Below are 12,554 nucleotides of genomic sequence, written 5' to 3' on the forward strand. Positions count from 1 at the left end.
ACAGCTAAATGCAATTTGGGAGAATGCCAACGTTTAAGGAGCTGGCAGAAGAGAGACTTCCAAAACAGTCTGAGGTAAGGAAATCATGGAGGTGAGGTCACGGAAAACAAGGGTGAAAGTTTCAAATAAAAGGAAGTAATAAAGTCAAATGCTATAGTAAGTTCAAGTAAAATGAAATTGAATTTCTTTCTTCAAGTGTCCATTGGATTTAACAGGGTTTGGTGACTTTTACAGACACAACTCCACTGCATGGTGGTAAAGGTTAGATTACACTAGGACTGAAGACTGATGGCATAGCCACGTCAAGACACCTTTGAAGTTTGCCTGAAAGGGAAGAAGGGAAGATAGCAGACACCGGGTTATAGGAGGGAGGGACAGATGGATGGATGAATCGATTTAGATCAATATTTTCAAAACTACCAGAGCCTGTGTCCCCTTTTTATAACCATATAGTCTACTCCTTATACCCTACTAAAGTGATATTCATAGATAATTTACAAGTTTTTAAAAAATCAATTTAATGTTCTCCCTATAATACGGAGGAGAAACAGAAGAGATTTATAATAAAATCCAGCTGATATATACATAGAATCGCTATGAAAATAGCTAGAAACATAGATATTGGTGGGCTCCATTTCTGTCTTAAACCCTTAAGCTGAGTTACCCTCAGTGATGTGATTTTCTAAAATGGAGAAACAACTCTTGATTAAGTCTGAACAAAATAAAACACAACCTTCCTCTGGCTTACATAGTAGTTGTACTTCTAGAAATATTCAGTGTATTTTAAAACTGCAAAAAGACCCAAACACGTGTGCACTTGTGTTTATAAGTAAAAACAGTTGATTCTGGGCTTAAATATAATCAGGTTTATCATTTAGTGTGGGTTGAATGTTGAATGGAAGTCAGGATAATTCTTCCTTGTGCAGAACTGTTTCAAACATGAAAAGAGTTTTCTTTTAGTAGAACTGGCACACTAAATGCCAGTAATGATCTTCAATAACCACAAATTCCCTCCAAATCTTCCAAATTCATTGTTCCATTTGGGAGTTCCTGGATGTCCTAAGCCAGGAGAGTAGGGGAAGCTGAAAACAAAAACAAAAACAAAAGAAAAACAAGATATTGTCCCTGATAAAGTGGAAGTTAATAAAATTAAAAAGGTAGAAAGCTTAGAATTAAAGAGGAGAAGCACATAACCTTCATATCTTGGCACACGTCATGTTTCCTATAGATAAGCAATAGTCCTGCTTTAAGGATTTTGGGGTATCTGGTAAATTATTTCTCTTGTTTAATGCTCTGAGTACTCTTAATTTGGAGTTCCTGTTCTTCATTTTGAACCCTCAGTTATTAGGCTCACTTGTTGTAAATAAGTGCTAAATTTTGAATGCCATGAAAGATTACCTTTTGAAAAGAAAGCACTACTTTCATTACCACAGGCTAAAAATGTTGAAAATTTCAGAGGTGTAGTTTCCTATTGTTGCTATAACTAATTACCACAAACTCAGTGGCTTAAAACATTAAAAACTTAATATCCTAAAATTCTGGAAGTCAGAAGTTCCAAAAGAATCTGACTGGGCTAAAATCAAGGTGTCAGCATGGTTGTGTTCCTTTCTGGAGGCTCTAGAGGAGAATCCATTTCCTTGATTTATTTAATAGCTCCTACAGGCTGCATACATTCCTTGGTTCATGACCCTGTTCTCCATTTTCAAAGCTAACACATAACATCTCCAAATCTCTCTCTTTCTCCTGCTTCTTTCTTCCTTTTTTTTTTTTTTTTTAACGTTTATTTTTGAGAGAGAGCAAGCAGGGGAGGGGCAGAGAGAGAGGGAGACAAAGAATCTGAAGCAGGCTCCATGCTGTCAGCACAAAGCTGGACATGGCACTGGGGCACGAATTGTGAGGTCATCACCTGAGCTGAAGTCAGATGCTCAACTGACTGAGCCACCCAGGTGTCCCTCCTTCTTCTACTCTTAAGGACCCTTGTGATTACACTGGATCCACCTGGATAATCCAAACTGAATTCCCCAGGTCAAGACTCTTATTTTAATCACACCTGCAAAGTCCCTTTTGCCATGAAGGTATTATATTCACAGGTTCTGGGAATTAGGACACAGATATCTTTGGGTGGCCATTTACCACAAAAGAGTAGAGCAAAGGATATTGGTTTGAAATAGGGACACTTTTTTTTTTTAATTTTTGTTTAAATTCCAGTTAGTTAACATACAGTGTAATATTAGTTTCAGGTATACAGTATGGTGATTCAACACTTCATACAACACCCGGTGCTCATCACAAATGCACTCCTTAATCTCCATCACCTATTTAATCCATCCCCCCTACCCATCTCCTGAAATAAGGACACTTTAAAACATTTTTTCTCTTAGTTTTTTTTTTCTTGCAGATCAACGACTTTTATTTTTACCTTTAAAAGCCAAACTAAGAATTCTATAGCTGCTTATAACAGTATGATTTCTACTTATAATTTCCATCAAACTTAAAATAGCATCCTCAATGTAAAGTACAGATTACCAAAATATATTGGTGGTGGGGAGAGAGAGGTTGGAGCAGACAATTACATATTCAAGATGTAGGGTTTTTTTGTTTTGTTTTGTTTTTTAGAGAGAGAGCATGTGAACAGGGGAGAGGGGCAAAGGGAGAGAGAGAGAATCTCAAGCAGGCTCCATGTTCAGTGCACAGCTCAATGCAAGGCTCAGTCCCACAACCCTGGGATCATGACCTGAGCAGAAATCAAGAGTCCAACACTTAACTGACTGAACCACCCAGGTGTCCCTACAAGATATCTGAATCTGAGTTTTGTTTTCAGATGGAGCACATAATATTTTGTTTCATAATTTCTGCCAAAGCATACTTATTTAGCATTATCAATATTGTTTTATATACCATAGTTACACTATTTCCTTCTATTGGCAGCTCATTTTTTAAAATTAAAAAATAAACAAGAGTTTATGCTTTAAAAAGTCAGATAATATAAAAGTACATTCACTTTACATATAAAATGAAAAAGTTAAAGCCCATCCTGCTCCCATCTCATCCTTTTCTCTAAAGTGATACACTGTTAAACAGTTTGTGGTGTGTAGTCCATAGACCATTTTCTATAATGTTAGACACATACCCACGTACACACATACCCTGAGTTCTTATGTATACGAATAACATATTAATCATACAGTTCTGCTACTAGCTCTTTGCTCTACAGCATACTATGTCTATAGTATATACTATACTGATAGTTGGAATGCTCATGGATAGTAGGGTAGTAGAGTGACTGGAAGCTTGGTTTCTAATTCCAATCTTGGTTCTGCCATTATATGCCCTTGGACAAGTTAATCTTTTGGTGCACTATTTTTCCCATTTATAAAGTGGATGAAAATAATAGTACCTACCTCAAAGGATTGTTACAATTATACAAGTTGTGAATATTGCCTAAGATGAATGTATGCTCAACACCTAGAAGGGCCTAGTAATGTAATAGTCATTTAATTGCATTGCCTTAATATGATACTATTTCTACTAGCTGTATAATTGTTCTTCTCTGATGATGAACCATTTAAACTAGTCTTAAAATCTGGGGCACTTGGGTGGCTCAGTCAGTTAAGTGTCTGACTTCAGCTCAGGTCATGATCTCACAGTTTGCAGGTTCAAGCCCCATGTAGGGCTCTGTGCTGACAGCTCAGAGCCTGGAGCAAGCTTTGGATTCTGTGTCTCCCTCTCTCTTTACCCCTCCCTTGCTCATGCTCTGTCTGTCTCTCTCAAAAATAAATAAACATTAGACAAATTTTTAAAAATTAGTCTCAAAATGTGAAAACTTCCAAAGTGGGGTTTTAATGTAATATAATACTATAAGCACTAAATGACAACTTTTTTGCTTACATTGAATTACAGTATATTAAGATAAAATGTCTGTCATAGGCTATGCACATCTTTATGGCTTTTACTCAGTATTGCTTTCTAAAAGGATTATACCAGCTTCAGTACTAATATCAAGGAATTATTCAAATTTAGTTGGCAGGATTTAGAAATATTTTGCAACCTTAGCACTCATGAAATGGTATTTCAAACTTAATTTGTACTTTTTATATTCATCCATGTGCTTATTATTTGCCTTTGTTTTGTTCATTGTATAGTGATTGTATTTGAGCATATTAACATATTACTATTCTAGGGACTGGGACTCTAGCAATAAATAAAACTCTATGAGAATCACAGATACAACTCTATTAAAAGTATAGCCTCTCAGTATATTAAGCTAGCAAAAACTTTTCAAACTAACATAAGCAAAGCTTGGGAGTATTTGGCCTTTGTGGGAGGATAAGTTGGTATAACCATGAGAAAGATGAGTATGGTGCATCATACTGCTGATTTAATATTAATGAAGCAATTTAGCAATGTATTTAAAGACTTGGAGTAAGAAAGTAAATTAGTACATGCTTGAAAAATCATTTTTATAATTGAAAACAGGAATATATTTGTCATGGAGTAGAAAGAAAACTTCATGTGAGGTTTTTTTTTTTTTTTTTTTTTTTTTTTGAGAGAAAGAGGGAGGCAGAGGGAGAGGGAGAATCTTAAGCAGGCTCCAGGCCCATCATGGAGCAGATGTGGGGCTCAATCTCATCACCATGAGATCATGACCTGAGGGGAAATCAAGAGTTGGACGCTTAACCGACTGAGCCACCCAGGCACCCCTATATGAGTTTTAAAAGATAAAATAGTTTTCAAAGAAATTTCCAACACTTGTTCCCAATCTATCTTCCCTTGGTATACAATTCCCTATATCTTAGTGGAACAACTTGAGAAGCTTTAACAGACTATTCAAAACCAACTCTTGGTATTGAGAAGTCTGACAATGAGAAGATCCCTTTGAGTGTTTGCAGTTTTTGGTGATTACAAATAAAGCCACTGTAAACATTTGTTTTCCAAAGTGGCTTTTCCATTTGCATTTCTACCAGCAATGCATGCAAGCTGTATTTGCTCAGCATCTTCACCTTCACCAACACTTGCACAGTCCTTTCCCTCCCTCATTCTAGCTATGTGGTAGTATCTCACTGAGGTTTTAATTTGCATTTCTCTAATGATTAATGATGTGAAGCATCTTTTCAAGTGGTGTATTTCCCTTTCGTATATCTTTTTTGGTGAAGGGTCTGTTCTAATATTTTGCCCATTTTTCATTGCTTTTCCCCCTCCTAATTGTTTTGAAAACTCCTTATATACTCTGAAGAAGAACACTTTTTTTTTTTTAATTTTTTTTTCAACGTTTATTTATTTTTGGGACAGAGAGAGACAGAGCATGAACGGGGGAGGGGCAGAGAGAGAGGGAGACACAGAATCGGAAACAGGCTCCAGGCTCTGAGCCATCAGCCCAGAGCCCGACGCGGGGCTCGAACTCACGGACCGCGAGATCGTGACCTGGCTGAAGTCGGACGCTTAACTGACTGCGCCACCCAGGCGCCCAGAAGAACACTTTTAAAATGTTTCGCTAAAAAAAAAAAAAAACAACCAAACCAATTCTCAATTACATTTGAGTATATGTATTCAAATGACTGTGAGCCACTTTAACTGTACACTTTGTCCTTCTCTAAGTGATTTAAATGAATTTGCAATGTGATCTTTCTGAAGAATTACCTTTTTCTCTATCTCTAAAATGAGGGGTATTTAGTTTATTGTCAAAATCTAAAATACCTGCCATCAAACTCTAAAAATGTATTCTGTATAAAAAACCCAAAATATAACAAATTCTGCTTCCTGTTAGAATATAAATAAACCGAGTAATGTATGACTCAGGAGTAAATCAGAGAACACTGTTTTCAAATGACATTACTTTCTAAATTAAGTTTTTAAAAAAGTGAAAGAACAACACAATAAGGAATGATTTAAAAGGTGTTTTACCTTCCCCAAATCCGTACCTTGAGAAAAAGGAGCTAATACATAAAAAGGCGTTTTAAGTTTTGAAAGTAGTGCATGCACGCTCTTCTTCAATTCACATTTGCACCTGCATCTCTGATTTGCAAAAATTGATGCGTAAAATTTCAAAATAGCAAAATGTAAGTTTGTTATAATATTAACATGTGGTTTAGTGCTCTATGCAGTAGAGCATGGTACCTTGCAAATCTGGATCTTTTACCATTTGTAGTGGTTACTGTAATCTACTTTAATGTTATTTGAACTATTTGAACCGACCAGCTCCTAGTTTTCATACTTGAATCCTTTAGAATAGTTACAACTGCTGAAGCTCCTTCGGTGCAGTTCTACCCTCTTCCGTCTCTCCTGGAAAGACCGTCACTTTCCACAGTTGACTACCATACTCATTTATCCGGGCAAAACTCCCAGTCCGCTCCTGTCTTCCTGCATTATTCTCCTGGATCAGGGCTTCTTCATCGCGCATCAATTACTTCCCGGAGAGCGAGCTAAGGGCAGGCACTGCCAAGACCAGACGCAGACCTGGATTATTTCCTTTTTCCGTGCCAAGCATCTTTCCAGCTAAAACTTTTTTTCACCTGTCACTCCTGCTTATTCTTGATATTCAGTTTTCTGCCACAGCCTTCGCTACTCTAGTAGCTATGATGTCTGGGCAAAAATAGCTCACATTTTTGCTTAAGCAATAACGGCCGCGCAAATTTTATGGTTAGATTTGTCTCAAGTCCGAAGACCGCGCCTCCAAACTAATGAGGCGGGATACACCCGGAGGAGTTCGGAGTGGAGGAACTGTGGCTGAGAGAAGGCTGTGGGGACTTGCCTAGGCGGGGCCACCCAACCCCCAGAGACCCTGACAGCACACTCCGGGAAGGTTGGACTCTTACCGCAGCTTCCGGACCCGCCCCTCTGCGAGCACCGGAACTCGCTTTCCCAGAAGGCCCCGCGCGGTGCGGCGCTGGGCGCGCTCCGGGTCCTGTCAAAGCAGGACCAGCGAGCCCGGTCTGCGGCCCCACCCCCTGACTCCCAGCTCCTTCCCCGACTCCCGCGAGTTCCAGTCCCGACTTCCAGCTCCCCAGCCCCGCCCTCAGCCGCGCGCGCTCTCCCCACCACGCCCTCGTCCCCCCGCGTGCGGCCGCTACAGCCAATGAGGTTCGGGGCCGCGTGCGCAGATTCAAACGGCGGCTCTTGAGGGAGGCTGGGCGCGAGATTCGGCGGTGCGGACAAAACCCTGCAGGAGGCTGCGAGCCCTGCAGAGCTGCTCGCTGCGGGGTGAGGGTGGGGGTCGGCGCCAGCCGCGGAGCGGAGCTCCGACCGCAGCTAGGAGGCTGAGAAGCGGCGGGAGGGGTCGAGGGAGGGCGAGAGCGCGCCTGCTGACATGTTGGGGGCATCCCTGACCGGGCCGGGCCGGGGCTAGGAGTGGCGCTGCGGGCCGGGGGCGGGTCGCGGTCCGCCCCTCCGTCCCTCCGTCCTGCCCTGCCGGGGACGTGCGTTCCACTCTCGGTCGCCTCGGAGAGGGAGCGAGGGAAGCGGCTGGAGGGTCGGGGACAAGGAACATTCGCTTGAGGCTGGAGGAGGCTGAACTGCGTCCCCGCCCAGCCCGCGCCTATGCGGTACTTGAAGGATGGCGAAGAGGTCGCGCAGGTGGGTGACATCCCTTTTACGCAGGCCTGTTGGCACAGTCTCGGCTCAGATTCTCTTCCTTTTCCCAGTGCGTCCCCATCAGGCCCTCCCCAGCTAGGGCAGAGGTTTTGCTTCCCGCTGCTCCGCAGCCGCTTCGGCCCGGCTGGCTGGATCCCAGCCGTGACTTGTGGAGAGTTGGGGACCACTATGTTTAAGGCGCAGAAAGTGAGTAACAAATGGTCAGGTTGCTCTTTTGAGTTGATTCTCCCCACAGCGCACGTCCAGACTCCAATCTCGCACAGCCTCTTCTTGGTCGAAGTTTCTTGCCAGGTAAGTCTGTACGCTTTTAGGGAGTACCCTGCGCACGTAGAAGTGCTAGTGTACAGCCCGGACTTGAAAATGGTATTCGGAGAGACTTTTTTCTGAACTACTGTACCAATTAAAATAGGAACTATGTGATAAACCTGCGCTGGGACTCCTCTGCCATCTTTGCTGCCTTGACAGGTATGGAAAATCCCCTTAGGAATAGCTGATGAGAGAGGACCGTTTTGACGTGTTCTGTAGTTACCATTACCGTGTCTCAACTGTATGTTTATCTTTTTAATATCTTCTGTTGGGAAGATGTCACACTGTTACCACCAGTAGCTTCATCTTAAAACAATGTTTGATTCACTGAATATTTTTAGTGCCCGTGTTTGGCTCTGACTGTAACTAAGTGTTGCCCAGAGGTAGGGCATATTTTTTTTGTTGGAAACTTGCTAGGAGGAGTTTACTCATCTAATTTTTATTTATATGTTGCTATAGTAGCTACACCTAAACTGTGTGTAGTAACCACTTAGATGGCACAAAACTAGGGTGTCCTTTGTCACTATTATTAAATAAACCTTAAAAGATGTTTGGTAGGGTTTACAAATGGCTTTCTTTATCTAGGTCCACAACCTTAAAGTCTTAACGAGAGATGTATTTCCAAACTTGGAATTTAGTACTAGGATTCACTCATTGCAGATTTCTGTTAAAAACTGGCAATAGTGACACATAATATTTGCTGCCTTGTTCATTTATTAAGTATCTGCTGTATGTAGGGTATTTTCGCAGAAATCAACATGAAATATATGATTAAGTCCTTGTTAGACTGTTATTTTGTGGCAAGTACAGAATAGGTCAAACTCTTGAGGTGGAACAAATGTACACATACGCATGCATAAACCCACCTCTAGAATAGGATTTTCAGCCTTGTCACTATTGATATATTGGATTAGATGATTCTTTGGGGGTGGGGGGGCTGTCCTGTGCTTTGTAGTATGCTTAACAGCATCCCTGGCCTCTACCCAGTAGATGCCAATAACACCCTGTTTCCCCAGTTGTGACAATCATATGTCTCCAGAGATTATCAAATGCGTTTTGAAGGCTGGGGGGCGAAATCACCCAGGTGAGAATTGCTGCTCTAATTAACTTCCCAATCTTCAAAAACAATCAATATTAAAAGCTCCTATAATTATAATTACTGAGGAACTCGTTTAGGCCTTTTCTTTTGGATTTTTAAATATACAGAATTTTAAAAATAAAGTAACTTCATTAAGCAAGGTGACACTTGACTATGTCAACTCAGTAATGGAAGTTTGTTTATATTTATTGTGTGGCATTATCTACCTATCACTATTGATGTTAATCTTATTTGAAAGAATGTCTTAGCTAATGCTATCATCAGCATTTAGTTATGGTTAGACAGGGATGCTTGAATGTCAGAACCCTGCCCTCTCTGGTTGATTTTGTCTGTTCTTTTCATAGTTTTTGTATGCTTAATAATAATAGACTAAGAAAGGAGAAGTGATTTAATGACTAATTTGCCTGTGTAGGTTATTTTCTTTTATTGGCGGTACTGTGAGCCCTGAAATCTAAACATTAATTGTACTGTTGACTTTTGTCCCTTGTCAGCTGTATGAATTGAAATGTATTGTAGAATGAGTTAAAAAGTCATAAGGCTGGAGTAACTAAATGTGATGGGGTGAAGCTGTGTTCCCTATGGGAGTGTAGAGGTAGAGGATGTGGTGAGAAATTATCATCTCTGTGTGGTGTATTTCTTAGGGTCTTCGTACTTGAATGTTTCATGCTCTAAATTATATTGCTTATTTATGAAAATATGTCTTTTTTATCTTAGAATAGAATGTGAAATGTTTTGAAGGAGAAATTATTTGTTGAGCAAAGTGTAGTCTCATGTCTCTTGGCTAAATATCTCAATAATAAATATGAACTTAATTTATAGTTGAATGAGAAAGGAAATAATTTAGTCAATTTAAGATCTCCACTATACAACTATTTAAGTATTTGAGCAAAAACTGTACTTTGCTGTATAAATGATTTACATAAGACTATGGGCATAAATTCTGTAGTATACTTTTTCTGTATGATATGGGGAAAAAAAGTAAAAAAACTGTTACCTCAGGTTGAAACAACTGAAGGATGTTGGCTCTTTTGCTTTTTGTTTAAGATTGCTGTAGTGTCTCTGAACTAGATTTACATAAAGGAAAAGGCTCATTTAATATGACTTTAAATAGTTTTAGATCCCCCTGGGGGGTTTAATGATATATTTTACAGGCAATACCAATTGGCATATCTGTTACTAACATGTATTTGATTAAAAAAATTGTTTTTAATGTTTATTTATTTTTGAGAGACAAAGACAGAGACAGAGTGTGAGTGGGGTAGGGGAGAGAAAGAGGGAGACACAGAATCCGAAGCAGGCTCCAGGATCTGAGCTGTCCGCACAGAGCCCTACGGGGGCTCAAACCCACTAACTGAGATCATGACCCGAACCGAAGTCGGAAGCTCAACAAACTGAGCCCCCACGCGCCTCAACACGTGTTTGATTTTTAAGCATCATTATGTATTAAGTAATTAATTTTAGTTTTTAAAAGCCAGGGCTACCCTTAAATAAACTTTAAAAAATGTCATTTAGAACCTAGAAGACCTGTTTAAGTAGTAACAGATTCAGATATATACACTTGATAAAGGTAAAAGCCAGATTTTGCATTGGAAGATGTTTTTCAGTGGTTATGTATGTGTGTGAGGGGAAGCAATTTTACTATGTTGTTTCCAGCAAAATGAGTATTATGGGTGAAAAGAATACTGAAGTATGAGAACTGATTTTTTTAATCAGCTTTGTCATTAACTAGCAATATTGTTTTAGGAAAGCAAGTAAACTCTATATCCAGGTTTTTAAATCTGTTTTATAGGGGGTTGGATTTTATGGTCTGTATGGTAATTTCTAGATTTAATATATATCCTGTTTTGAACCCTTTTGTAATCATCCTTGCTCATTTAAAAATATATACACTAATGGAATAAAATAGAAAAATTCTCTCATTATTTTCATTTATGAATAGCTAGGTAAAATTCCCTTCAGTATTTAATTCAGTATTGCTATTAGTAATGGTCAAATGAAGTCAATTTTGTCTTACTATAATGATGCTAGCTTGCAGCCTATGTTTGGAAATAAAATATTCATGTATGCAGTACATAATATTAACCACTGGGTGGCCTGATTTCACTTTATTAAATCAACCTGGTAAATTTTCATACCTTGAATTCAATTGGACTTTAAAAAATACAGAATTACCCTGTTAAGACAGTATAATAAAGATATAATTTTGGATTTTGATAAAAATTTCCAATTTGATGCAGTTTATGACTTAAAATATGATCAAGTTGAAGTGATTTTATTAGAGCCAATTTTAAAGAACTTGATATATCTCTAATTTCAAACCAGTAGTTTCTTTTCATATAAAAGTAAATTTTAAAAAATTCTCAAGTTCTTCCTTTCAATACCTTTTATTACTCTTTTTAGGTGAGATAATTAATGTCCTTTAAAATTGAACTTCTCCCTAATGTTTTATCTTAATATTGTCAAGTATTTTGTGTTAATATTGTCAAGAATAGTTTGTGTATTATTTCACAGGGTAAGTTATGACTGTAATATCCTATTAGCTCATGCCTAGTGCAGAGTTATTCTTAGCCATTTTCCTGGTCTAATGAGTCATAGTATTTATGTGTGTATGTGTGCATGCATTTCATTTTGCTGTTTAATACTCATCCTAATCCCTGTTCATTCATAATTAAAAAAAAAACCTTTTCATTTTAATGTAGTGCTTAGCTTATGTATTAGACAGTTATAGAATAAATATTTTCTTTGACTTAAAAAATAGAACTGGAAGAGTAATTTTGGAAACCAAGTCCTGGATGAAGATTCAGAAACCAAATTCCTCTTCTATTTTTGCTTTGTGATGGGACCAATAATTTCACCCATTTTGCTGTCTTCTAGATCAGTCACTCTAGATTAAAAATGGCTTGTTTATAAGGTAGGGAGTTGATTTTATTTAGTTATTATCGATTGCTATAATATAGAAATACTAAAGGAAGACATTGAAAAGCAGAAAAATAGAACGGATTTGTTTTGATGGTATCTAACCATTATTAAGCAATGGAACTTTTTTACTGTTAAATGGTGAAAGTGGGATGTTGGTGAGATTATTTGTGGAGTTTTATCCCTTCTCTTTTTTCTTGGCAAATTGTAGGCATTCTCAGGCATCATTCTGTTGTAGCTAGTGATATTGATAATTTTCTAGGATCTTATTCTATCACACTTATTTAAAAGTTACATCATCCTTTAACAATTACTTAACTAATATAGAAATAACTTTATGCTAAAACTAAGAAGTAGCTGGGTGGATAGACTCTAGGAAAGTCCCAGTGGTAGAGAGATGATTCTAAGAATTCTACTTTAATCCTCCCTCACACTAACCCACTCAAAAAACCCAGCTTCCTGAACATTGGGCTGTATAACTCTGTCTGAAACTGATGACCATGCTGATGCAAAACAGAGAATGAAACCGCATGTAGAAATAGAAATTTCTCACAAATCAAGTATATGGTTAAAAAATGAGGCAGAATCTTAAAGTTGAACAAGTTTTCAGGAAAACTGCTGCTTGCACACTAGTCTTTTGACCCAA

General features: G+C 38.6%; 1 protein-coding gene across 4 annotated transcripts in view; it reads left to right on the plus strand.

Annotated features, from left to right (window-relative positions):
• The first annotated feature begins 7,098 nt into the window (after positions 1-7,098).
• The window catches only part of MYBL1 (MYB proto-oncogene like 1), a 44,441-nt gene continuing 38,985 nt past the window's right edge, over positions 7,099-12,554 (plus strand). For all 4 annotated transcript variants that reach the window (XM_045455039.1, XM_045455040.1, XM_045455041.1 and 1 more), the window contains exon 1: positions 7,099-7,569. In XM_045455039.1, coding sequence (XP_045310995.1) covers positions 7,550-7,569 — 20 coding nt within the window. In that variant the 5' untranslated portion in view covers positions 7,099-7,549. The remainder of the gene's footprint in view (positions 7,570-12,554) is intronic.

The sequence above is a fragment of the Leopardus geoffroyi genome, chromosome C3 (assembly GCF_018350155.1).
Source record: "Leopardus geoffroyi isolate Oge1 chromosome C3, O.geoffroyi_Oge1_pat1.0, whole genome shotgun sequence".
Classification (NCBI taxonomy): domain Eukaryota; kingdom Metazoa; phylum Chordata; class Mammalia; order Carnivora; family Felidae; genus Leopardus; species Leopardus geoffroyi.